Below are 25,020 nucleotides of genomic sequence, written 5' to 3'. Positions count from 1 at the left end.
GGAATAATGATGTTGAGTACTTTCTCGTACACTTCGTGGCCATCTGGACAGCTTCCTTTGTGGCGTGGCTGTTCATCCTTCACCTCACTTCTAAGGATGATGGGATGTGGTGACAGACTCTGAATAGAAACTAGTTCTTAGACACTACAGCACCACCTCCCACAGAATGAACACGCACCTCATACACGGCACCTAGTGCTTGGCACACCCAAGAAGAGGAAGACGACCAGAAACGCCAGAGTGCGTAACAAGAGTATCTGAACACCCTGCGAAATGCCGAGGAGCCCACCCTCGAGCGCATCTCACCGGACTGCTTCATAGATGAGGTTCAGCACTGACAGGTGTCTTGCCCATGACACACTTTCAGAGGCAGTGCCAGAGCTAGAGCTGAGGATTCTGAACTTCTGGGTCAGACTCTCTGCACAGTGCTCTTTGGGGTAGACAACTATGAGGGATTCTCATATACCATATAGAACATATACCATCCGCAAGAAAATGACACATCAACGTGTCTCTCATTCAGCTCTGAGTTGACTCTTGTCTAAAGGCTTCAGCTGGATGGTCTCTGGGTACCCGAGGCCACCTCCGACCAGCTGTTGCTTCTGCCGCATCAGCACAGACGCAGCAGGTGGTCCTTGCCTTACTGAGGACGAGGCGCCATAATACAATAAAGTGAAAGGCCCCACATCCATAACACAAGACAACTTTGCAGCGTTGTAGACTTCTAATCTGTAAATATTTAGTAAGTCGCACAGCTGGGACATAACTCTACAATCTAATCAGGGCAAACTACAAAGCTGCCAATCTACCATTCATCACATGCACATCTGAACGGAGCACACGGTACAGAAGAATTTTACATAAAGTGATTTTTTATGGCCAAGGGGAAGCCCAGAAGAGAAAACACAAAGATAAATAAAGTGAAGGTGAAGGAGAGAAACAAGCTGAGGAGAGCAGTCAATTCCCTTTTATGTTTAAGCTTCTGGCACAGGCTTGAAAGATGCCCTTGCTCAGAAAGGCACCAGATGTGGTCAAGACCTCATCTAGCTCTGGCTCTGCTGAGTAGCTGCCTTCTCCCTCCGGGCCTCCAGTTCCCACATGTTTTGGGAGAGGCTGAGATCACCGCTCTGACTGTTGAAAATTCTAGGCTGTGATTTCTAGACATCTCTTGCCTTTTCATTTATTATACAGTCTCCTGACTTCATTTCTATTTGAGCTGTACATGACTTTGAAAGAATAAAACATTTATCACTCACAATTAGGAAAGTCATGTTTATGCAAAAATCATTTACTGAAAAAACTTTTATGGACCCAGACAAATTTTTAAAAAGGCAGAAACCAAAGGAGCTGAACGCTTAAAGCTTAGGCTGATCTATCCCACGTGTTTTCTGCTGAGGACTCACTGTGAGATCTCAAAGCACCTCGAGGATCCACTTTGGAGGGATCAGGTTTCCAAGAAAGAGGAAGCTACACCATCAAAGGAATGAAACAAGACGATGAGAGGCCAGGGAGCCCAATGAACATCGATGGCTGTACAAGGCTCAGTTCAGAGTGACTTTTCAGTGTTTGTGATGACACTTAACAGGGTCAGGTCTCCAGGCAAACACCACCCTCCGAATGACAACGTTCCTGCAGTCCAGGGTACGCTACAAAGCCAGAACTGCCAGTGGGAAACTCAAAAGCAGATCACTGTGGCAATAACCACAATCCTTTGAAGACACAGTTTACTTTCACAGTATTCTTGCTATCTGGATCCTAAATTATGTTCAGGAACAGAGCCTTAAGAAAATCTATCAATGATACGTGATGTAGTGAAAAGCTCTGTAATGGTATTACTGCTGATTAGCATTCATGTAGGTTGTGTGGAGACGGCACTAGCCCACATGGCAAACTCACAAGGTAAAAACCTGGTTATGACGTAGGTTTTCAATCTGTCACACAGGATCTGAAAAGGGGTCTATGTACAACTGTATTCAGCCCACCAGAAATGTAGTTTGAATACTGCCCTGGCCAAACAAAACACATCTGTGTTAGAATCCAGCCAGTGGGCAGCTACCATGTAACTTCTGAATATCCTGCACACCTCATTTGAGGACGAGAGACCCGGGGAGAGGCTAAGACCTGGGGAAAGACTGTCCACACACTGTTCTCTCCTTGCTTCCCATCCATTCTCCAAAATGCTTGGACTTGCCTTCGACAAGGAAAGAGTGACCCTGTTTTTCCCAAAGCCAATGGATGCTTTCTAAGTCCCTCTCTTAGGTGACTTTCTGGGTAGAAACCACCTCTCTGACTCTAGAGATATTCCTCTCTCCCGATTTCCTTGCTCTTTTCCAAGGCTGTATGTTCTCACTTCTTTCAAAGATCTCCAATGCTGCTTAGCCTTCTTCTTATTAAATATTTGGGTTCTGCAGGGTTATATTTGATAACCTTTTTCTTACTCCATCATTCCCCCAGGCAAACTTATCTATATTTCCACAGTTCCAATTATTATCATTATATTAAACATTTAAAAATTGTTATCTCCAGCCCAGACTTCTCTGCTGAGATCCAGAGGCTAATTTCTAGCTGCCTAATGGGCACCTGGGCTTGGGACATCCTACGGATGCCACAAACTGAATGCATTTACGGTTGAACCTATCATCCCTAAACTCCAGCCCCTGCCGCACCTGCCCATGGCCCTGTGTTTCCATCACGGTGATTCTCTTCATTCATCTCAGGCCAAACACTTAGAGCTGTCCATGTTGCTCTCCTTATTCCCATCCCGGCCATTTCTAACTAGTCTAAGCCAAAGCCTAACAGCTTTTAGGTCTCCCTTTAATCCATCCCTTCATTTCTGCTACAGGCCACACCCACCTTTTATATGGATGAAGGCAGCAGCCTTCACGCTGGTCTCCCTGCCTCCAACTTTGTTTCCCTCCATTTTAGCTGCATATGAGAGGAAGGGTAACCTATGTAAAAGACAAACTAAACCATGTCCATGGATGAAAATTCTTCAATATTTTCACATGCTCTTAGGTTAAGTTTTCAATGATTTAAGTTGGCTTAGAAGGCTCTTTAGGATCTGACCCAGCCTTCCTTTCTGGCCTTAACTTCTTACTCCTCATCTTTTACCTGAGCCCTCCTCCGGTCACTTGGTCAGCCTTCTCTCCTCTTACCTTTGGGACTCGATATACACTGTTCCACTTCCCCAACCACCCATTCAGCGCCTGCCAAAACTAAATGGTGCTGTTTCTAGGCTGTTTTTCACACACAGACTAGACAGTCTGTCATCCTGCATGTTATCAGTATCAGATGAGGCAACTTGTAAAGCAGTCTTCCTTCCACTAAAGAGGCCATTTCATCAGGTACACCAAATCTGGCAAGATTCCAGAAACGTGCAGAAATTTTTGAAACTCCTATCTCTCATGTGCCCTCTGCTTTGTAGGAATTTATAAATACTTTCCCTCCTCCTTGAATGCTAAATAAATGCTAACAATCCTTAAAACCCTGATCAGGTGGCCAGTTCACTCTTGACAGTTTCTCTTACTCTCCCATTAGGACAAAATTCTTATTCTTGCAGGTACTATACTACAGAGAACTACTTTGTGCTCCTCTTGTCTCTATTCTCAAAGTAATAAACACAGTTTAAAAAAAAATCTAAGAGGACTTTGGTTACAGTATTGGCAGAATAGCTTATCACTGATCAATTCCCCTCACAGACACATTAGAAAAATCATACAAAACGTGTTTGACAGCAGTGGAGAGAAACCAAGGCACTAAGAGGGATAAGATTTTAAAAAGAAAGAGAGCATGGTGTGGGGTGGGGGGGTGTACAAGGCTGCTTCCCCCTCAAGGCATTCCTTCATTTGTAAACTGTTGCCCAGAAACTGAGCAAAACTTCCTGCAATCTCATGGGGCTGCGAGGATTAAAAAGCATGGGCCTGAGCCCATGGAAGAGAATGGCCCTGGTAAACATCACCGATGTTTTCATGGGATACACAAAGGCCTATGTCCTAAAAAACAAACTGGAGATAGACCACACAATTTCCAATCAGCCCAGTCCCTGCTCATGTTATGGTGATCTGTCTAGATGTTCACTACATGCCAGGAACAAAGAATAATCCTTCATAGGGAAAGAAACACAATCCAGAGCCTCACACTATCTCTTCAGTTTAAAATACCAATGTCTAGGGTGCCTGGGTAGCGCAGTCGTTGGGCGGCTGCCTTCGGCTCAGGGCGTGATCCTGGCGTTCCAGGATCGAGTCCCACATCGGGCTCCTCCGCTGGGAGCCTGCTTATTCCTCTCCCACTCCCCCTGCTTGTGTTCCCTCTCTTGCTGGCTGTCTCTGTCAAAATAAATAAATAAAATCTTTAAAAAAATAAATAAATAAAAATAAAATACCAATGTCTAGCATTAAATTAAAAAATATCAGAAACACCAGGAGGTAAGACCAACAGCTTGAAAACCAAGAGGAGAAAAATGACAGGCCAGGAACGCAGGCCCACAGGTGATCCAGATCTCAGAATTATTGAACCAGGACTTTCAATAACTTGTGATAACTAAATAGAAGAAATCAGATGGCAAGATAGAAAATTTCAGCAGAGAAAGGAAAGTGTAAGGAAACTATCAAGTGGCTAGTTTCATACTGAAAAATAGGAGATTTCAAATTAAAAACCTGGAAGAGGTTGAAAGCAGAATAGACAAGGCTAACGAGAGGAAGAGTGGGCTGCACACTGAGCAAATGAGAATATGCAGAATAAAGCATGGAGAAGAAAAGTCACAAGTACAGGAGAGATTAAGAGACACATAAAACGGTGGAAACATGAAACATATATCATAACTGGAATCTACAGAGAAGAAGAGGGGAAAAAATGTGACGGAAACACTATTTGAAAATACAGTGCTTGAGAATTTTCTAAAACTGACCTAAGACAACAAATTGCATTTTCAAGCAGTACTAAAACCCACAGCAGGATAAACACCCAATAAAACTTCTCTAGGCACATTGCTTGAAAAAAGACTGAAAAATTTAAAAGAAGCTAGTAGAGGGGAAAAATAGAACCACATTGAGACTCTCTACTCCAGGAAACAAACTGAGGTTTGTGAAAAAGGAGGGGGGGATGGGGTAACTGGTGATGGGCAATAAGGAGGGCATGTGATGTGATGAGCACTGGGTGTTACACGCAATAATGACTCACTGAACATTATGTCAGACACTAATGATGTACTATACTATACTTTGGCTAATTGGTTTTAAATAAAAAAATTTTAAAAATAAAAAAAATAAAAAAACCCCATTATCTTCCAAAAGGAGACTGACAGCTGACTTCACAACAGAAATAAAGGAAGCCAGAAGACAATGGAATAACATCTTCAAAGTTCTGGCAGAAAACAACTGCCAGCTTAAAATTTGTAAATTATCTACCAAAGATAAAGGCTAAACAAAGGCAGTTTTAGACAAAAATGGATGGAATTTGTTACCAGTAAAGTCACACTGAAGGAAATGAAGGGAGTTCTTCAGGCAGAAATGAAATAATCCCCAGTGGAAACACATGGAGAGGGAGGAAGAAATAAAGAACAAAGGAAAGGGTAAATGTGGAGGTGAATCTCACTGGTACTGACTGTATCAAACAACATGGAGACTGTATGGAGATTAACGTATCTGTGTAATTATAACACACAACAGTGAAAACAAAGAATGAACTGGAAGAAAGGTAAAGGGAGTTAAAGTGTCCCACGATTCTTGCGCTATCCAGGAAGTGGTGAACATTCCTATATCAGACTTTTAACAATCCCAGAATAGTCAATGAATATATAACGAACAAGTTACTCAAGGAGAGAGAAACAGAACTTAACAGATACATATGAATTTGAAGAAAGGCAAGAAAGGAGAGAGACAAAGGAATCCAGCACAGGTAAGTCATTCAGAAAACAAAGAGTAAAAGGATAGATTCGAATCCCAATGTGTCAGTAATTACATTATAGGCAAATGGAACACATACTCCAATTGAGAAAAGAGATTGATGGAGGCGCCTGGGTGGCTCAGTGAGTAAGCATCTCCTTCAGCTCAGATCATGATCCCCAGATCCTAGGATCGAACCCCCTGTTGGGCTCCCTGCTCAGCAGGGAGTCTGCTTCTTCTCCCTCTCCCTCTGCCCCCCCCCCCACTTGGGGTCTCGCTCTCTCTAATAAATAAAATCTTTTAAAAAATTTTTAAAAAAGAAAAACAACTCCTTCCTCTGCAAAATGACTACATGATGTCCACAGCATACAAGTTAAATAAAAGCATAAAAAAAGTTGAAAATAGGATAAGATAGATCATGCACATTACAATGAAAACAAACACACAAAACTATATGCCCCAAACTATAAAACAGTATTAAAAGGAAAATCCAAGTAAGTGGAGGGACATACCATATTTGCAGATTAGAAGCCTCAAGAATGTGAAAATGTCACTTATCCCCAAACTGATTCACTGTAACTTCAATTACAAAAAGAAAAAATGAACAGGTTTTTCTGGGGGTAGAAACTGACAGGCTGACTGTAGAATATATGTGGAAATGCAAAGGACTAAGAATAGTCAGCATTACTTGAGAAGTAACGAAGACAGAGGATGTATATAACCAGATATTAATACGTAGTATAAAACCCTAGTAATTAGGAAAGTGTGCTACTAAGGTAGGGAGAGGTAATTAAATCACTGGAAAAGAAGCAAAAGATCAGAAGCCAATTCACATATAGATTTCACTTAACGACCAAGTGGCAATGAAGACCACATGGCCACTTCAGTGACTGGCGCTGGGTCAAACAGATATCCAAGAGAAAAAACAGTAAGGACCTCTTTGCTCACATACAAAACTCAATTGCAGATGGATCGCAGTTCTAAATATAGGAAGTAAAACAAAGCTTCTGGACTGCAATAGAAGAGAAATCTTCATGATTTTGGAGAGGCAAAATTTTTAAAAAGGATACAGAAAAGTTAGTAACCATAAAGGAAAAGCATTGTAAATAGAACTATATTACAATTCTAAAAAAATCCGTTCATCAAGAAACAGCTTTGAGAGTGAAAGGTAAGTCCCAAGATAAAAGAAATACATATAAATGAAAATTCCTACAACTAAGAAAGATAACTCAAGGTTTTTGGTTTTGTTTTTTGTTTTTTAAAGAGCAAAAGGCATGAACAGGCACTTTACAAGATGTCCAAATGGCCATATATGAAAAAATCCTCAACTGCATTGCTCACCAGGGAAATACAAATTAGAACCATAATATGATACTACTATACACTCAGGAGAATAGCTAACAACGTTGGCTGGCAACAGAAAATGGAGACAGGAATGTGAGTAGCTGGAATGTTCACATGCTGCTGGAAGGACATAGTTGGATATTAGCACAGGCTGGACCCAGCAACTCCATTTCTAGGTATCTATTTAGAAAATGCTTATTTATGTTCATTAAATAGCATGCACGAGAACTATGCATAGCTTTACCCACCAATGGTGTAAAGAGTCACCAATATACTCACATAATGAAATATTACAGGAAGCAACAGAAAGGAAAGAACTGCTTCCGACATCACATGCGTCTCACACCACAATGCCAGAAAAAGCAGCGAAAATACATGGACACACCTTGCATGATTCCATTCATAGTTAAAAACAGGCCAATCAAGCCCCCATCCCATTCCCTTCCTAGAGCCACTCAACTCTGTGAGCTTTCTTCTTCTTCTTCTTTTTCTTTTTAAAAGATTTTATTTATTTATTTGACAGAGAGACAGCCAGAGAGAGAGGAGGAACACAAGCAGGGGAGTGGGAGAGGAAGAAGCAGGCTCCCAGCGGAGCAGGGAGCCCAATGCGGGGCTTGATCCCAGGACCCTGGGATCACGCCCTGAGCTGAAGGCAGGTGCTTAACGACTGAGCCACCCAGGCGCCCCTGTGAGCTTTCTTCTGACACATTTCCTATTTCCGAGTAATGGGCTTCTAATGAAACTTCTCAGTGTTTCTATTTTAGGTAACTATAGTCTTCCTATTATGTCCACTTCCTACTAGGAAGCCAATTCCTTATTTAAAACTGGTGTTTTTCCTAGAGTTGATAATTACACAATCTGTTTCTTATATAGCCTCCTGCTTAAGGATGTCTCCTGCCCTTATGTGTAGCTTGTGTCTCCAATACTCAAACCCCCTCAGGGTTTTGCAGCATAAACCGGCTTGTTTCTTGTCGGCTGCCCTATCCCTGGAGACCTCTGGTTTTTGTTCACTGGCTCTATCAGCTGCCACTCATCTGTTCTCCTTCCATCTTTGCAAATTTCACTGCCATCTTATTTGTTGTCATCTTTTTCTCTTTTTTTAAAAATTCCTTTAATTGAGTGAGATTTCAAGAGTCAGACAGAGAAGTCCTAGAAGTCTAGAATATTGTTTCTTATAGTCTAGAAGGGGTGATCCACAAATAATTTGGGGCATTCATATTTTATTCATCTTCGTATGCTTATGCGTATCAAGCCCAGTAACAAGCACATAGAGAGTGCTTGAAAAATCTGTAAACTGCTGTTGAAAAACAAAGTTAGGTTCACGGTCAAATCAATGAACCCCAGCTGCTGACCCCCACCACCCTCCCCGCGGTCTGCACCTGGCCACGGGGCATCACGAAGGTGTGAGTCTCACCTGTGTAGTGCTCATTGCCTTGAGCAGCACAGGTCAGGAGCTGTGCCATGGATGAACCCACTGCCTTGGATGTACTTCCGAGGTCTTGAGCACATTTTTCCAGCTGTAAGAATATCCAAGGGGGAAGACAACTTAGAAAAAAACTAACATACACTGAAGTCTTAGCATACAAATAATGCACATCCAACAGTGGCCCTTAGCTCTTTCCCACTTAATAGCAGTGGTGTCAAGAGTAAGTAGGGTGACGGAGGGGAAAGAGCCCTTGCTTCAGAATAAACAAATCTGGGCTCACGCCCCTGCCCTCTGCTTCCTTCCCGCACATGCTAGCTCTCAGAAACTGGGCAGGTTACTGAACCTCTGCATGCCTTGGTTTCCTGAAGAGATCCTAATACTTAAGCTTGGAAAGTTCTCAGAATCAATGTAGGTACTCAACAAATGGTAACTATTAGCATCATGCCTTTAGAAGCTAATTTAGAAAGTCTGCAACAAATCCTTAGCGAGAATTAATTATGCCTTGGCAGGAAGTGGGCAGACATCCAGCGGTACCGCCTTCCTGGCATGTGGGACCATTAACATTGTTCATTTCGATCTTTATACTTCGAGGAGTTCTAACCAGAAGGAAATGCAATAGAAAGAGAGGTTTGCCGTGGTAAATGAGATTATGAAAATGGGCAAAGTGTTTGTTTCCCACGAACAGCACGTCATCTTGCTTCGTCAACTGAATAAATAATTCAGAGAACAAAGTTTCTGAAGGCTCAGGGTATAGACAATTATCCGATTACTAGATGAGGACAACATTTTGGAACAGAACCTACAGGCGGATCGCGAGAGCACAGAGAGGTGTCAGAGAATGTGTGCATTTTTTAACTCCACAACATTGCTTCCCAAGATAGGCAGTGCCTTCAAATGTAAAAGAAACTGTAGCCAACAATACGTTCTAGCTGACAAAATGTTCTAACGCAGCACACACATTCTTCTGGGGCAAACAGTTTCTTTAAAAATTACATGGGGTTTCTTGCATTCTAACGGACCAGCAGGTTTCTGTAAAGGCAGAATTCATGTCACGTTGGCCTCTCTCGGGCTCCCTGGAGTCCAGGAGTTTGCAAAGGGACACTTGGACTCCATTACAAAGGTGCTGGCCCTGCAGCTGGTCCTGACTTGATCACTAGCTGGGTGACTTTAGTTAGGGGACGTCAATTCTCTGAGCCTGAGTTTCCTCGTCTTCACAATTAGCAGGACCATGATTTAGCATTTTCTGAGGGCTTCCTATGTACCAGTGTTCCATGGCAAACTATGTGCTCTGTAAGTCCCTTCAAGTTTGCAGTACTTCCAAAGAGCAGCAGTAGTCAAGAGTAGACGCTCTCAAGGTGAAGGAGCAAGAGCACGGTATCGGAGTCCTGTAGGTCTGGATTCAAACCGTGGTTCTGTCAGCTGGCAGACACTGGACAGAATAGTAACAACCTACCTCTGCACCTCTGTTTTCTCAGCTGTAAAATGGGATTAACAAAACTCGCTCATCAAGGTTACCATCAGGATAAACTAGATTGATTTTGTAAACACACAGTGCTTACAAGGTATTTACCAAATGGTGGTATTTATCAGCAATGTTCCATAACGTGGAAAAGGAGGTACGTACAAATCAGAAGAACCGGTTAAATTTTAGCCAAGAAAACACTGACACAGGCATCAGGAGGTACCATAACATGATCAAATGAGAGCTCTGTCCCCGCTAGTCCGCTGGCTGGTGTGGCTGTACTGGATTAAAGTGCTTTGCTGTTATCCATTGCAGCCGTCTTGCGCTAAGTATATGGTTTTTCAAATCATGCTTGCTGAAAATATTTTCTGCGTCTACCTTTATAACCTCCTTGCTACCTATATTACAGATAAAATATGTGAGACACAGAGGAGACACAAGACTTGTCTACAGCTAGCTGAGAATGCAAGCTGGAGCTAGAGGCTAGAACTCCTACTTTTAAAGCTAGTTCCTCCAGCTGCACCGGGTGTTCTTTTCAGAAAAAGGCTGTGGGATCAGAACACTGGCTTCAAACACTAGGATGTGTCTTGTTTATGAAAAACAGGGACAGACACTTGTTCAGCCCCAGCCAAGCCCCAGGAAGGCAAGACACAGAACCATGATCAGAGGCCCCTTCAGGGCCTTTATCTCAACACAGTTCTTTAAAATGGGGCTATTCTAGGGCTCTGCCTTCCAAATGTGTGAGATTCAAGCACACCAACTCCAGCTTCTAAAAATGCTGCACCGTGATCAGAACCCGAGGCGGCGTCCCACCCCGCAGCGGGCTCTCACATTCCTTACCGTCTCCCCCGGAAGCGGTTTCAGCTGACTCTCCACGGCAGCCATCTTGGCGTCCTGCAGTTCATTCTTGAGTGTCTGCACGGTGCTCAGCGCTGAGTCGATTTCCATAGGACCACAGGCTTCATGGGCCTGGCAACAGAGTTGGGAAGATGTGTACAGTCTGCCCAGGAAAAGTGTCCCCATATTTTGCAATGTACGAAATGCTCTTCTGATGTACCCAGTGATTCTCCAGCCCTGGCAATAGGAAGCCAGTGGAGTGTGCATTTCCTGATAGAGCAAAATCAACCTTGGTCAGTCCTAACTTCCCTAAATAATCAATTATGTATGTCTCATAAGTAGATATACTTAAAGTCTCCTTGAAGCTGTTTTTATCTGAAATGCATTGTCACTCAGACCAAGAGGAACCCTCTTCACCACGTCTGGGTTCTAGACAGTACCTAGCACACAGAGGCTTGAAAAGCACGTGGTGAGTGGCTGAAGGAATGAACGCGTGAACCCAGGACTATGGGGACAAGACTTTATCAACCTTACTGATTGTCTACAAATTTCTAGACTATAAACCATTACCTATCCATACTGAAAATTACAAAAAAGATTTTTTTTCCTTAGCAATTGTTTTAAGAAAACTACTTCATTCTCTTGATCACTTCAGATATTGGTCTCCAGATGGTTTGATCACATCCCCCCATACACATGTTAATAAATTATAGGTGTAAAATTATTGATCGGTATGCCAAATACTGGTAAATCTTAATTTCTTTCTTTTTTTTAGGTAACAGTGACAACAGCAGCAGTAAATACTAACTGATTAACTGCTATGTGCCAGTAGTACACAGTGGAGAAACTGAGGCACAGAGAGGTTAATGAACTTGCTGAGGTCACAAAGAATTAGTGGATGGCAAGGCCAGAATTTGAATGCAGGTAGTCTGATTGCAGAGCCTATACTCTTAACCCTTACACTACATAAGACAATATATTTTAAAGCTCCCAGTATCTTCTTACACCTAGTGGACAGTCTTGCTTGAGTCCCACTTTGAGGCTCATAGCTCCCGAGCAGTGGAGGTGCGTATCTCTGAGGCTCATTGACGAAACTTGTAAGATGCAGATGTTCAGGTTCTATGACCAAGGACTCATTCAGTTGATCAGGGGTGAGGCCCAGGAACCTGCATTCTGAATGCTCCCAGGTGATTCCAGTGTAGGTGGTCCTTGGACCTCTTGTTGAGAAACACAGCTCAAGATATTTTAATTCAATATTATCCTAAATCTCTGGATATTTTTCTTTGGTGACATAGCCCACTGCTCATATTAAGAATTCAAATCAGCTTCTAACCTTCTTCCCTTGCTCAGGGATGAGGCCTTCTGTTTCTATAAAGGGATCACTACAATCAGGAAAAATGAATTCATGCCAGAACTTCATGCTAATAACATATCAAACAGTACAGTAATGAGGTCTGTTGGTAATTAATAAGTGTTAGACACAGAAACTCATTAATCCTTAATTCTGTTCTACTGAAGACCTTGTTAAGGTGAATGCTCCCATGTAAAATGGGAAAAGCTTTCAGGGCAAAAAAGGTAATATAAACGACCCCTCCCCCAAATAAATTTGCCGCCTAAATAATTTATTAAATGCACAAAATAATACCTGGAAGATACCATCGCTTATTTTGGCCTACAATTTACCTGGCACCAAAAAACTGATGACTACCTATCTCCCCTAAGATTGTGAAAAATGGACCATTGCCTGTCCTGGGGTACGGGAGGGTGGAGCATGTAACCTAAAATAGTTTGACAAAAGTTATGTGTAACTGGAAGGTGATAAACTATGTCTAGGAGATAGTGGCTAAAAATGGTGAAAGTTAACCTACAGGGCATCTTTCAAAGGTCAAGCAAATAGAACAGACAGCTCTGCCCAGAAAAATGCCCAGCAGTGTTCAGGTCGTGGGGAATCCCCAGGCCACACCCGTCTGAGCTCCGTTCCCAGTGAGCTCACTGCTGTGACGAGGGTCCACTTGCCTTCTGTGAGGCGGTGCGCAGCTCCGCCAAGCTGGTGGCAAGGTTCTTGGCACACTGGCTCAGCTGCATGGCTGCAGCCTGGTCACTCACGGTGGGCACTGCGGCTTTGGCAGAGGACACCATCTTGCTTCCAGGCTGTGGAGAGAGGAGCAGAAAGCGAGTCGGCTCCTGAGCAGAAGTCGGAGGAGAGACCCCAACAGCAGTGCCGCCCATCAGCCAGAACTTAGTCCTAAAACAAGGAATATCAAAACCGTCTAGACTACCGCTGAAAACTTCCACCCCAGGTCAGATACTCTCGGGCAGCACACTCTAGAAGTGTTAAGAAAAAGGAAAAAAAAGATGGGTCACTGAGACGGGCAAAATTAGGACGGTGGCTTGAAATTCTCATTTAAAACAGATTTCAAAGAGAGTTTATTAAATACATTTCTTTGTTTCTTAGAACAGCCCTTTAATCTGTATCTCTAAAACATCCAAATAGACTGCTTTAGAAAATGTGGGTGGACAAAATGAAAGAAAATTACCTGTCACATCACATCTCACTAACCAGGATAACCTCACCATGCATGGATGTCTGTGCGCATGCATATAGATACTTCCAAACACAAGATCATACTATTTATTTTATTTTTCAAACTCCGTTTCACATATTCTATATTTTTAATAGCTGTATAGTATTTCATTGTAGGCATCTGTTATTCTTACTCCTGTGTTGTTGGCATGTTTCCATTTTTTCCCAGTGGAATAAACAATAGTATGATAAATAGCTTTGTAGCTAAAATTTTCCACACATTCATAATTTTCTTTGCATAAAACTTTAAAAGTACAATGTCTGGACCAAAGAATATATACTTTTAGGGGCTTTAATATAGACGTTATAAAACTGCTCTTAATAAAGTTGAAACAATTTAAGTGTCAGAAAATAGACATTAATGACAGAAGTTAATATTTTAAATATTTAAATAACATAAGAGAATTCATTAAAAAAAAGCCAGCCTGAAATGTGAGTAGATAACCTCACTTAATAAAAACAACTGATACACGAAACATATTGAATATTGTGACAATCAAGGAAACGCAAAATCAAACAATAAGAACTCTACTAAGAAACTGTCAACAACCTAGTTTTTAAACAGCTGATTCCCCAACTTGGAAAAGATGTATAAGAAAATGTGCTCCATGCCTTGCTACATGTAAATTTAGATTTACTCAGCCCTCCAGAAGGGCAATTTTACAACACATATGAGTGAAGTTTAAAGCATTATCAACTCTTTGGTCTGTCGATTCCTGTTCTACTTATTTCTAACTCCGCCTTATTCTTGTAACCACCTGATGTGTGTATGATCGCAAAGTCGAAAGAATGAAAGAAAAAGGAAAAGTAAGAGCGGGGACACAGTGGACCCTAAAACATGTCTACATGGCTCTATCGTAATACCCTAGAAGCCTGCCAGTGGTGGGGACAACACAACTGGCTCCAGGACCTCGAACCACCCCAATGAGAAGAGAAACACCTGTCCAAGCCACAATGCTCAATGTCCCCAAGATAAAAATAAGCCACCTGCAATCCTCTTTCTAGGAATTTATCCTAACAATTCCAGAGGAGTACAAATAGTTGAGCACACATGAAGACTTTGATCCTATCACAGGTTGTTTATGATGGCAAGTAATTGAAAACAACCCGGACCTCTAGTGGCTAGGGAAAAGCTAAACAGAGTGCATAGCCGTGGCCATACGGTAGATTATTCAAAACCATAAATGCTCATAATACAAATGTTAATGTGAAAAACAGAGTTTACACACAATAAATCCCAATTTAAAAAAATGTATACAGGGACGCCTGGGTGGCTCAGTCGGTTAAGCGTCTGTCTTTGGCTCGTGTTGGAGTTACAGCCCTTGGAAAATTAGCTCAATAGACTTGTCAGTGAGTCCTAGAACCACAGGTTCAATGAGAAAAGGACAAGGAAGAGGATCACTTGATCTCATAAACTGTTCAGGAGATAGAAGTAGACAGGAAGTGCTGAGGGATTGACATACAATGAGTATATAAAAAGGGAGTTTTCCTACCACTTAATAGTCCCATTTTATTTTCCTTAAAGTGAATGTACCCCTCAGCAGAAACAGACAGCACTTACTAATTGTACAACTGCCACAAAAAAGATCACACCTTTGGAGAAGATGCACTTTACCACTTCTTCTTCCCTAGTGTGTGAATAACAGCATTAGACTCTCTGGAAACTGACAAACTTACAGCAATACCTAGTACCAGGCTGTTGAACAAAACTTACAACGTATCACACGTTTTCCCTCACAGAGGAGAAATAAAGATGAGACTCCCAAGAAAAATGGATTATGGGCCATCTCCCAGGGCAATTTCCCTGCATATTAGCATTCTGCTTCACCAAGCTAAATCCACCTCTCTTGAAGGTGGAAAGATAATGGAAAGGCCTTTGAAGGTCTGCTTACTGCAAAGACTTGGCTGTGGCTGTGGAACCGGGTAATTCTTCTCCTTAAGAATAAAGGGCACCCCCTACCTGGGCACAACCAAGGTGACTGCGTTTGTTACCTGGAGGAAGTTCTGGCTGGAGATGATGAGAGCCAGTTGGGCGCTAAGGTCCTCTGCTTGGGCTTGGCTCCCTCTCACCCCCTGGACCAGCTGAGGGATGTGATCGGCCACCGCCTACAGGAAGCAAAGAAAATTAAAACAGAGCACACCCAACATGGTGAATGACCAAAACAGAGTGGAAAAGGACCCCAGGGATGGATGTTCTGGGGATGTGCTATTCCACTGGGGCCATGCTTGTCCCAAACCTTGCATTTACCCAGCACTTGTAAGCCAGCTGGGTCCTTACAAACACTGAATCCTAACACAGTACATCTGGGTAGCTGTCGCCCACACATGCTCTACCCTGTGCTCCTGAAAGTCCCAATACATTTAAGCACAGTGCAAGTCTCTGTAAGGACATCTTAAAAGCATTTGCCCACTTGCAACGAATACCAACCTGGCTAACTATGGTTTAGAGCTTCAAAGCAAACAATCTATACAATTCATGAGCGGATAAACTCAAGTCACACAGTCCAATGATGAGAAGAAAGTAAGAGAAGTACTCATCTGCCAGCCCACGTCAGCACTTCGATTTCTCACTTGGCAGGTACGTGTTCTGTCCATCACCTTTCCTGTCACTACAGGTCTTCGATCTCAGAGTGGCCCTTCTCATTTCTCAAACTGGAAATCCCAATGCCCAGGGTGGAGGAGGGAGGAGAGCATTTCTGTGCCTTATGAGACCAGCCTACAATCTTCTCTGTGTTCTTCCCTCTGTGACCCCTCCTCACTTGACTGGCCAGGTCCTCAACAGTCATAGCACAGTGGCCCCCACTGCTGATGAAGGTCCCAAGCCTGCTGACCTATTTTTTTTTGGAACCCATTCCAGCAAGGGTTACAAAAATATATTTCCATGAGATTTTCCTGAGATCCTCTTCAGACTGGCTCCAGTAGTCTGGTCTACTTTCCTCTCTCCCCTGCAGCCTGATACATAGTAAAGCTCTCATCTCCTGACAGTGACTCCCAGACACTGAGTATCTTCAGTCTCTGCAAAAAGGGGTGGGGGGTATTTCATCCTGTAAGATTGTCCTGGACACGAGTAGCAAGTGCTCTCTGAGAAGAGTTTTCTCACCGGTGCTGGCAGCTGACTTGAGGCTCTAAGAGACAACACAACCCCCCTTACAGGGGACTGGCTCTCAGGAAAATCCCTTCGTTCTCCACGAAGTCCCGAGGACAGGGCCTTATGGCATCGCTGACACCTTTCTGCTCCTCAGGGGGGTGCTGGCCTCAGAGAACCCAGAATCAGGACCTGGAGGGCTCTGGGAGGTTCTCCTCAGCAGTAAACCATCCCTGAGGTAGAAGTCACGTCACCATGCCCATGGGAACCGTATCACAGAGGAGATGTGAAAAAGGAGGGATAGTGAAGTCAACTCGCAAACCCTGGCAAAGATCCAGCTCTCCACTCAGCCCCCACTGCTCACTGCAAACACCTTTGGGAGACATACTGCCAACATGTGGGCAATGGCAACGCAATCATATGTTGTATCTGGCACCGTTCAGGGGTGTCCTGGGAGGGCAAACTCCCTGGGCCTTCAGAAGCAGCAACAAAGGTGTTCACTGTGCCGTTTGGAGCATGGTGGTTTCAACATGCCATCAAGGCCCGGGTCTCGGAAGACCAAACACGCAACAATAGAAAGCCTGAAAGCACATCGTCACTGAGGCCACACGGGGTGAAATAAACCCTCCGGGTGCAATCCGTGCAAAGCAGGGAATCAGCTCTCCTACCAGCACACACTGAAGGCAAAGGCCCACCTCTCAGAGGGAGAAAGGCACTCTGGAATTTCAATGCTTCGTTACTATTCCAGAGCCCTAAATCGGCCTTGTTATCGGTCCTCCTCGATGTGGTCTCTTGAAGAGAAAGTAAAGAATCTAGACAAAGGAAAGACAATGCTGGAAAAAGCACCATGCTCTCCCTTCAGACACGGGCCATCCACTTATGGGACAAAAACCAGACGTGTGTGTGCGCGTGCGCACCTGGAACAGGGGAGCTGGAACAAACTGCATCAGGGGCCTGGATGATCAGTCGTAACCGAATTATCCGGCACTTGGCCCTCGAATGCTATCAGCGTCATCTACAGTGGCCGGAAGCTCACCTTGCAGCTCTGGACCAGCTGCTGCTGGGCAGCGGGGTTCTTGTTGGACACGGCCGCGTTCTGGGAGGCGGCGATGGTCTGCGTGGCAGCGGCTGCGGCCTGCTTGGCTGCCACCTGGAGAGGAGAGCGACAGGAGGTGAGCCAGGCTTTGAGTGTGCCCCCCGCCCTGATATCTGCCCCTCCCGCTGAGGGCCTGGCACGAAGAGCTGCACGCGTAAGCAAGGGCGCTCCAGGCCCAGACTCTGCCTTCTGACGAGCCTCATCTAACAATGCCCTGTTATCTCCGTGTGGTTTACAATCCCTGGGACAAGCGATAAAGACAGGCACGCTTGGAAGCTCAAGTTCCAGCGTTCATTTGTCTCTCTCAAAAAGATAAGGGACAATTAATGCCAAGACCGCGATGGCACTGATAAGCGGCACCAAGTCTAAATGTTTTAGGGGAATTGGTTTTTTCCCACAAGCAGCGCAAACGCTGGTGTGCTCATGGCTCTCCTCTCGCCACCCGTGGGAAGCCTTGCTTCAGAAAGGCCCAGACTTCCCCACCAGAGTTCTTAATTGTGCCTCCACATCCTTCCAAGAACAAGGAGGCCAGTTGTGTTCCAGAATCTGGCAGACTACACGGAGGGATTTGTCAGGCAAGTTCTCGGCCTCCAACCTCCCGAATTTTAGTGTAAGAGTCTCCTGTGTACGTTTGTGAGAAACATTTATTTTCTTACAGAGTTTGTGTTTACTGCGATTTCCTCCCCCTTGCCCCAGAAGAAATACACGTTCTGAAGAATGACAAAAATATTGTCTTATTACCCCATTCCACACCTCTCCACCAAAGCCCAATCCCCATTCTCCAGTCATTCCGAGTCTGTATTTTCTACTGGGAGTCCTCAGAGAGTCACTGCCTCTGACGAAATATATATATTTTTATCTAAAGGTCCTTTCTGAACATGGGCATCCCTTAATGCCAGGGGGAAAAAAATTCCTATTTCCTCCTGAAAAAAAAAAATTGAATTCTATTCAAGATTGCTAAACTCAGAAAACTCTTTGCTGACTAAAACCAGGAGCTGAAGCTATTTTTCAAAGTGTCCAAGTGCCACTGAACCTAAATGTACAAGGTACCTAAAGCAACATTTCAAATTGTTTATGAGGACCTTAGGCATTCAACTATATCGTTAATCTTGATTTAGCTTCCTTTATATGGGTGTTATTAATTTGGTTACTCTTTTAAATAACTCTGCAGTCTGAAACAGACATCATAGAAAACCAGCCTCTTTATCTACCTCCAGTCGGTTGACAATTTTTTTCTTTATGGCGTTCTGGGCTGCGGCGTTGGTCGCCACCCGGAGACCTTCCGCAGCTTCTCTCAGTCTCTGCTGCTGGTCTTCATTCTCCGGATTGGCTGCAGCCCCCTGAAAAGGAGAAGAGATTCTGAGAGAGGTCCATGGGGCAGCATGCCACAAATGTTGAACTCATGCCCTCGTTTTACTTTCTCCTGGTAATATAAAGTATCTGGAAGACAGAGCAAATGCTTCAAGCAGTGTCTTTACAATAAAGATGTTTCATCTCATAACAACATAAAAAATGTGCCAGGGGATGCTTCAAAGCTGCAGCAGGAAACAGGAGAAATCCAACGGCAATAATTAAACCCTTGAGATCATGGCCTTGGTCATCCATGTAAATTAACTTGTGGTCAGATATCCATGGTTCCAAAGATGTTAAGATCAATCTCCTGCCTGCCCAAATCTCTCAGGGAGAATTTTATTTTACTTGGAGTGACAGACGCACGTCACTGCTGAAAGATTCTCCCGTCTTGTAGCACTGCTTAATGTGGACGGGATAAGAACACAGGATAGACGGGCTGGGAACGCCACCCAAATAATACTACAAGGAAATGTTGTTCAAGAAAGACCATGCTTGAAACTGCATTCCTGGAAAACCTCAGTTGGAGAGTATGGCAAAGTAGAGCTGGTACTCCACTGGACTGAAAAATGAGAGATATCCCATGCCCCTTTATCTTGGCAGGGAAAGAGAAAGGCGCCATGCACGTACCCCGGCCACACCGTGTGGCTGTAGGTTCAAGTGTCTTAGGAAAGCAAATGGATTTTATGTAGATGGGTGGAATTGTGAAGTAGGGAAAAGGCTAACGGTAATGTGGGAAGAGGACATAATTTTACTGCACGATAATTAACAGACTTAAAGCACATCCAGCCTTCCACTCCCACCTGCCACCGAAGCAGCGACTCAGATTTTTCTCACCGAGTCTGCATGTTCTGAGACCAGTTCCTAATGTACACAGATAAAGGAGTTTCTTTTCATGAACACTTCAGGGTGATAATGTTTGCTCACAAGGCAGAGACAAAAGCAGAAACACACGCCAATTATTGAAAATCAATTTTCCAATGTCTCCATTTTCCAAATGGCCAACCTGCCAAATTGACCATTTATAAGATTCTATTTCTTTGAACTATTTATAGAAGTGATAGGAATTCATCCTGGCTGGAACAGTTTTAACATCTGTGATGGAAGTGTTCTGGCAATCCTTTTGAAGGGAATCTTCCAGTCTTTCAAACTGTAAACACTTGAAGGAGTCTCGACTTTGTGTTTCTAGCAACTAAAAAAATTCTGTTTTTGTATTTCATGTGTGAAAGATTGGGTTACTTTTATATTCTTTTGAAAATTTAGGAAAATCATTTCATTTTATTTTCTTGATCATCAGATGTTTAAACCACTCCTGCACTTGCCTGCCTTTGGTATTTTGGGCAGCAAGAAACCATCATTTCTGCACTTGACTCTCAAGTGGGTATCTAGATCCTTCCTTAGCAACGTCTCTTTCATGATGAATGTACATTAGATGTGAGGTACTAATCTTGGCCTGGAATCTTAGTTACTGGTTAGGAAATGTATCTTTTTTTCTGTACATTTAATATATTCTTTGGAGCTCTAACCATCATAGGCTCTTTAGCTTCCAACAAAACGCAGCAAATTAAAATACTTTCACGAAGACCAAGTGACAACTTTTACCTAAAAGAATGTATAGAAACACTACTGTCCCGTCTGATCGAAATAATAAAAAATAAATACTGAAACAAGTTTCTGGTGACTTGGTACATTCGGTAACATCTGGCGAGCACTGCACATGTGGAAACATTGGTCCTGGCTCAATCTTGATTACGTGATAGTAGGCTTAATCGTTTTGAGTTCTCATTTTCCTACTTGTTAAGTAGGGATTGATTAGATTTTACACTAAGGTTCTTTCCAGTCTGCCAATTAATTTTTGTGAACACGAAAGTTTGCTTGAAATAGTTATGTTTAGACTCACTTAGAAGCAGGGGGCGGAACTCGTAAAACCCATAAAGGAATTAACCACTGCACAAAAACCCTGATATATATTTTTGGCTAAAAGGGATGGTTAAGGGCAGAGCTTCTCAGCTGAAACAGGGCTCGGGGGACAGAGGAAGGAAGTTCAGACCCTGCTCCTCCTTGGGTTTCTCTTCAGCCTATTCATGAGGTACCTCCAAGAAATCACAGTCCCAACACATTTTAAGTGAAAGAATTCACATGCTAGGTAGGTTGAGAGGCACTAGTATTCTGTGGGAGGCCAGGGAGATGAGGCCACGATGTGGGGGCTTTTAATGAATCTTAAAATGCAGAGAAATACATTAAACAGGTTATCTTAGGCGTATGAAGTGGAAGGTAGTTTTTTTTAAATTTATATTCATCTGCATTTTCTATTAATTCCACCAAAAACATATGCTGGTTGCATAACAAAAAGAACACAGAAAAACACAGCTTTATCCATTTAATACAGTTCTCACCTCAAGGTGGGACTGACCTGCTCGTACACACACCGTCCTCCCACCAGTGACCTTGTGAATAGGGTCTTGGGGGGCGGAACTGAGACACGTGCATTTTAATGTTTTATGGGGGGCTCTGAAACAGAGCCCCGAGATAAGAATCATTGGCTTTTAGAAGCCACATGCTAAGGCAGAGCTGTCAAAAAAGCTGACTTGTAACTCTTCATTCCAGCTGTTACATAATATTTAAAACTGCTACTGGGATTTGAAGAACAGTGAGGCAGGAAGCACTCTACTATGTAAAATCTTGATAGGAGTTTAGTTGAGAAGTCAAATGGAGGACAAAGTAATATTCGGGTTGCAGGCAAAAGAACAGTCTATTTGAATCTGCTGTTGACAGTCTCCAGTTTCAATGAATCACCACTTGCAACAAGCCGATGGCGGTAACCCCTGGACAGAGAGCACGCTCACTAAGCAGGCACTTTGTCATCTAGACCTGAGTCAGCACCACTCCCCTCAAAGAGTGTTATGCTCATGTTCCATGCCCTTCTCCTTTCCCAATGCAGCAGAGTTAAATGTTACACGACCACATGGGTTTTAACCCACAAAAGTGCACACTCAGCTGACCGTTCTTTCTCTTCAGGGTACCTTCCGAATCCTAACTCTTTTTTTCTTTTTTTTTTTTTTTAAAGATTTTATTTATTTATTTGACAGAGAGAGACAGCCAGCGAGAGAGGGAACACAGGCAGGGGGAGTGGGAGAGGAAGAAGCAGGCTCATAGTGGAGGAGCCTGATGTGGGGCTCGATCCCAGAACTCCAGGATCACGCCCTGAGCTGAAGGCAGACGCTTAACAACTGAGCCACCCAGGCGCCCCCTGAATCCTGACTCTTAATAACGTCCCCTTTTCCGTTGAACAAAATCAACGCAATACCTTTGCAGCTTCCACCATGCGAGCGGTGGAGTCGGCCAGGAGTTTCGCGGCTGCCAGGAGCTTCTTTGAATTCTCCATGTCGATTTCAGCTTCTGCATCCGACCTCATGGCATTGACGAGGTCTGAGGTGGCCTGGGCCAGGACCCGGGCCTGGCGCACCATTTCACCTATGGGACGGGATTGAGGATGCCATCTCTCCATCTGCTTTCCCAAGCTCAAAACCAGCAGCCTGGTCTCCATGCCTCCGGCAAGAGGGACAGAGAGAAGGGAGCCCCCAAGCTCTAGTCCTAAGCAATGCAGCCCACTTAGACCCAGGACTGAAAGTACTCCCCATGGCTACCAGGACTATACACCCCAAACACATCCAACTTCCATCTCCAACTCTGAGGGATAAATAGGACACCACGAAGCAAAGAGGAATTCTTTTGAAAGAGAAGGCAGGGAACAAAATTATGTGGGTTTATTACGTGACTTAGTAAATATTTATTTAGAAAATATTATTTACCTCACGTCAAGAACCACTTACACAAAGTCCTTATAATAAACGCTGCATAACAGCATAAACATTATTTTTAAAATTTGGAAGAATTGGTAGGTTACCAAACTCCAGATGAGTAATACCACATGATCCACTGTATTTGTGTCATTTGGCTCTCACTAATAGGAAGCACAGACCTCAGGTTCATGCTCAATTGCTATGATTTGCCTTGGCTCAGTTTTTCCTATTAGTTTTCTGTTTGCTCACCCTTTTCTTCCCAGTGCTGGTTTTGATCTTATTACTAGTAATTGTTTGGTTTTACTGTTCCTGTGATTTTATTGGTATCTATTTCAATTTTCTTTTAGAAGTAGGAGGGGATAAGAGTAAACATTTAAAATAAAACTACTCAAACGTAAGGGAATTTTTCCTCGACCAGAGGTCATTTAAGAAGGGTGCCAAAACACTGTGACATTAAAGAGGGGGGAAAAAAGCTTTCATAAAAATAAAAATGTGCTAAATTCAAGGTATTGTGGATTAGATCCTGATGGTAAAAGAATGTGAGTGGAAAAACTGGCGAAATCGGAATCATGTCAGTAGTGAACACTTGGGCATCAAGGTTAATGTCCTAGTCCTGACAGATGTGCTGTGCGTTAGGGAAGATGCAAACAATGAGAGAAAATGGGAAGGGTATGTAAGAACTGTCTGTATAACCTCTGCAACGTCTCTGTAAATGTGACAGTATTCCAAAATAAAAGGTTTATTAAAAAACAAAAACAAAACCCCAAATGTGAAGAGTATTCCTATCTTAAATCATGTAAGGAAGACACAGAAAAGCACACGTTTTTACTTATTTGTTTGCTTGTTTGTTTTAAATACTTGTTATAAAGAATGGCTCCGTGCTGACAAGGAAGAAAACGGACCTTTTACAAACTACTGGTAGGGTTGCAAACCATAGTGTCTTTCTGGAAAGAAGGTTCATATAAAAAAAAAATTGTACATGCTTACTGGTTCAGAAATTCCACTTATTACCTATAGCCCCCAAACTAAACCAAGATATTTTTATAAAAATAGTTACTGTAGTATTATTTTTGTTAAAGCAAAACAAACTAAGAAACAAACCAAAAACCTTGGAAACGATCTACAGGTCTATTTAAAGACAATTGGTTAAGTAAATTATGATAGAATTTCATGGAGTAGAATATTATGCTGCCATTAAAAAGACTAGCATACAGGTCAACATGAAAAATGTCTAAGATGTATTAAGAGAAAAAGGTTGCAGAAGAGTATAAATAATGCAATTTCATTTATATAAAAAGAAAGATGGTGTTACACACACACACACGCATGTGAGACTGTAGGAAGATCAAAATTTTCTGGATATGTAAAACAGAAATTGGTGAGTTGCCAAATCTGGAGATTTAGATGGGATAGAGATGGACTGGGTCTGGGAAGACTTACTTTTCAACTAATGGACTGAAAGGTACATTGTACCTATTTAAAATTTTCTGTATATTATGATGTTTGGCATCTTCAAAAAATGTTTCTGCCCTTCTGAAGGCTAGCCAACTTTTAGAGATAGCAAAAGTCCAGCTGGGAGCACGCCGTTGATACGCAAACTAACCAGCCTGGAGCCGCACCTCCTCCTCTGGCCCGGACAGCCCTGCAGGCAATGTCCTTAGGCCTCAATCATCCCAGGGCCTGATACCAGGCAACTACGGATCACCTCCACAGTGTACAGCCCGCTGAAAATAGTCAAACTAAGCAGTCCTCAGCTGCTCACCCTGCCCTGCCTTGCCAATGGAAATCCCAATAAAGGCCACAACCTAAGCTCTTCCCCTCACTCCTGTCTTCTGCAACCTGACCCAACCCGACGCTTCCCCCGGGACCCCGCATGGCACGTGGTGACCCTTTCTCTGGAACCTGTGAGTAGAATACAGTTTTCCTTCCAAGCTTCATTCCTGTCTCCTCCTGTGGCTGCATCAACTTTACCATGCCACATCCAAGATGTTTCTTCAAACAAATGGGATTTGCCAAGAAGTTATTTAAAAAGCCTAGTTAATGAACTCTTTAAGTGTTGCTATGGAAGGGAACATTAGGAGTCTTTCATCTTTCTCCCAGCATCAATGAGGAAGTCTCTGACAGAGGCTGATGACAACTTGCCTCACCAAG

The 25,020-nt window shown here is 43.2% G+C and overlaps 1 protein-coding gene across 19 annotated transcripts in view; it reads right to left on the bottom strand.

The window, feature by feature from the left end:
- Positions 1-25,020, bottom strand: part of TLN2 (talin 2) — a 416,400-nt gene that overhangs the window by 106,506 nt on the left and 284,874 nt on the right. For all 19 annotated transcript variants that reach the window (XM_057306201.1, XM_048219866.2, XM_048219865.2 and 16 more), the window contains 7 exons: positions 22,374-22,540; positions 18,928-19,056; positions 17,657-17,770; positions 15,528-15,641; positions 12,968-13,102; positions 10,955-11,083; positions 8,641-8,743 (listed from right to left, as the gene is read on the bottom strand). In XM_057306201.1, coding sequence (XP_057162184.1) covers positions 8,641-8,743; positions 10,955-11,083; positions 12,968-13,102; positions 15,528-15,641; positions 17,657-17,770; positions 18,928-19,056; positions 22,374-22,540 — 891 coding nt within the window. The remainder of the gene's footprint in view (positions 1-8,640; positions 8,744-10,954; positions 11,084-12,967; positions 13,103-15,527; positions 15,642-17,656; positions 17,771-18,927; positions 19,057-22,373; positions 22,541-25,020) is intronic.

Source organism: Ursus arctos, unplaced genomic scaffold, assembly GCF_023065955.2.
Source record: "Ursus arctos isolate Adak ecotype North America unplaced genomic scaffold, UrsArc2.0 scaffold_36, whole genome shotgun sequence".
Lineage (NCBI taxonomy): Eukaryota > Metazoa > Chordata > Mammalia > Carnivora > Ursidae > Ursus > Ursus arctos.
The sequence above is the reverse complement of the archived record's forward strand: the minus strand, read 5'-3'. Positions and strand labels throughout refer to the sequence as shown.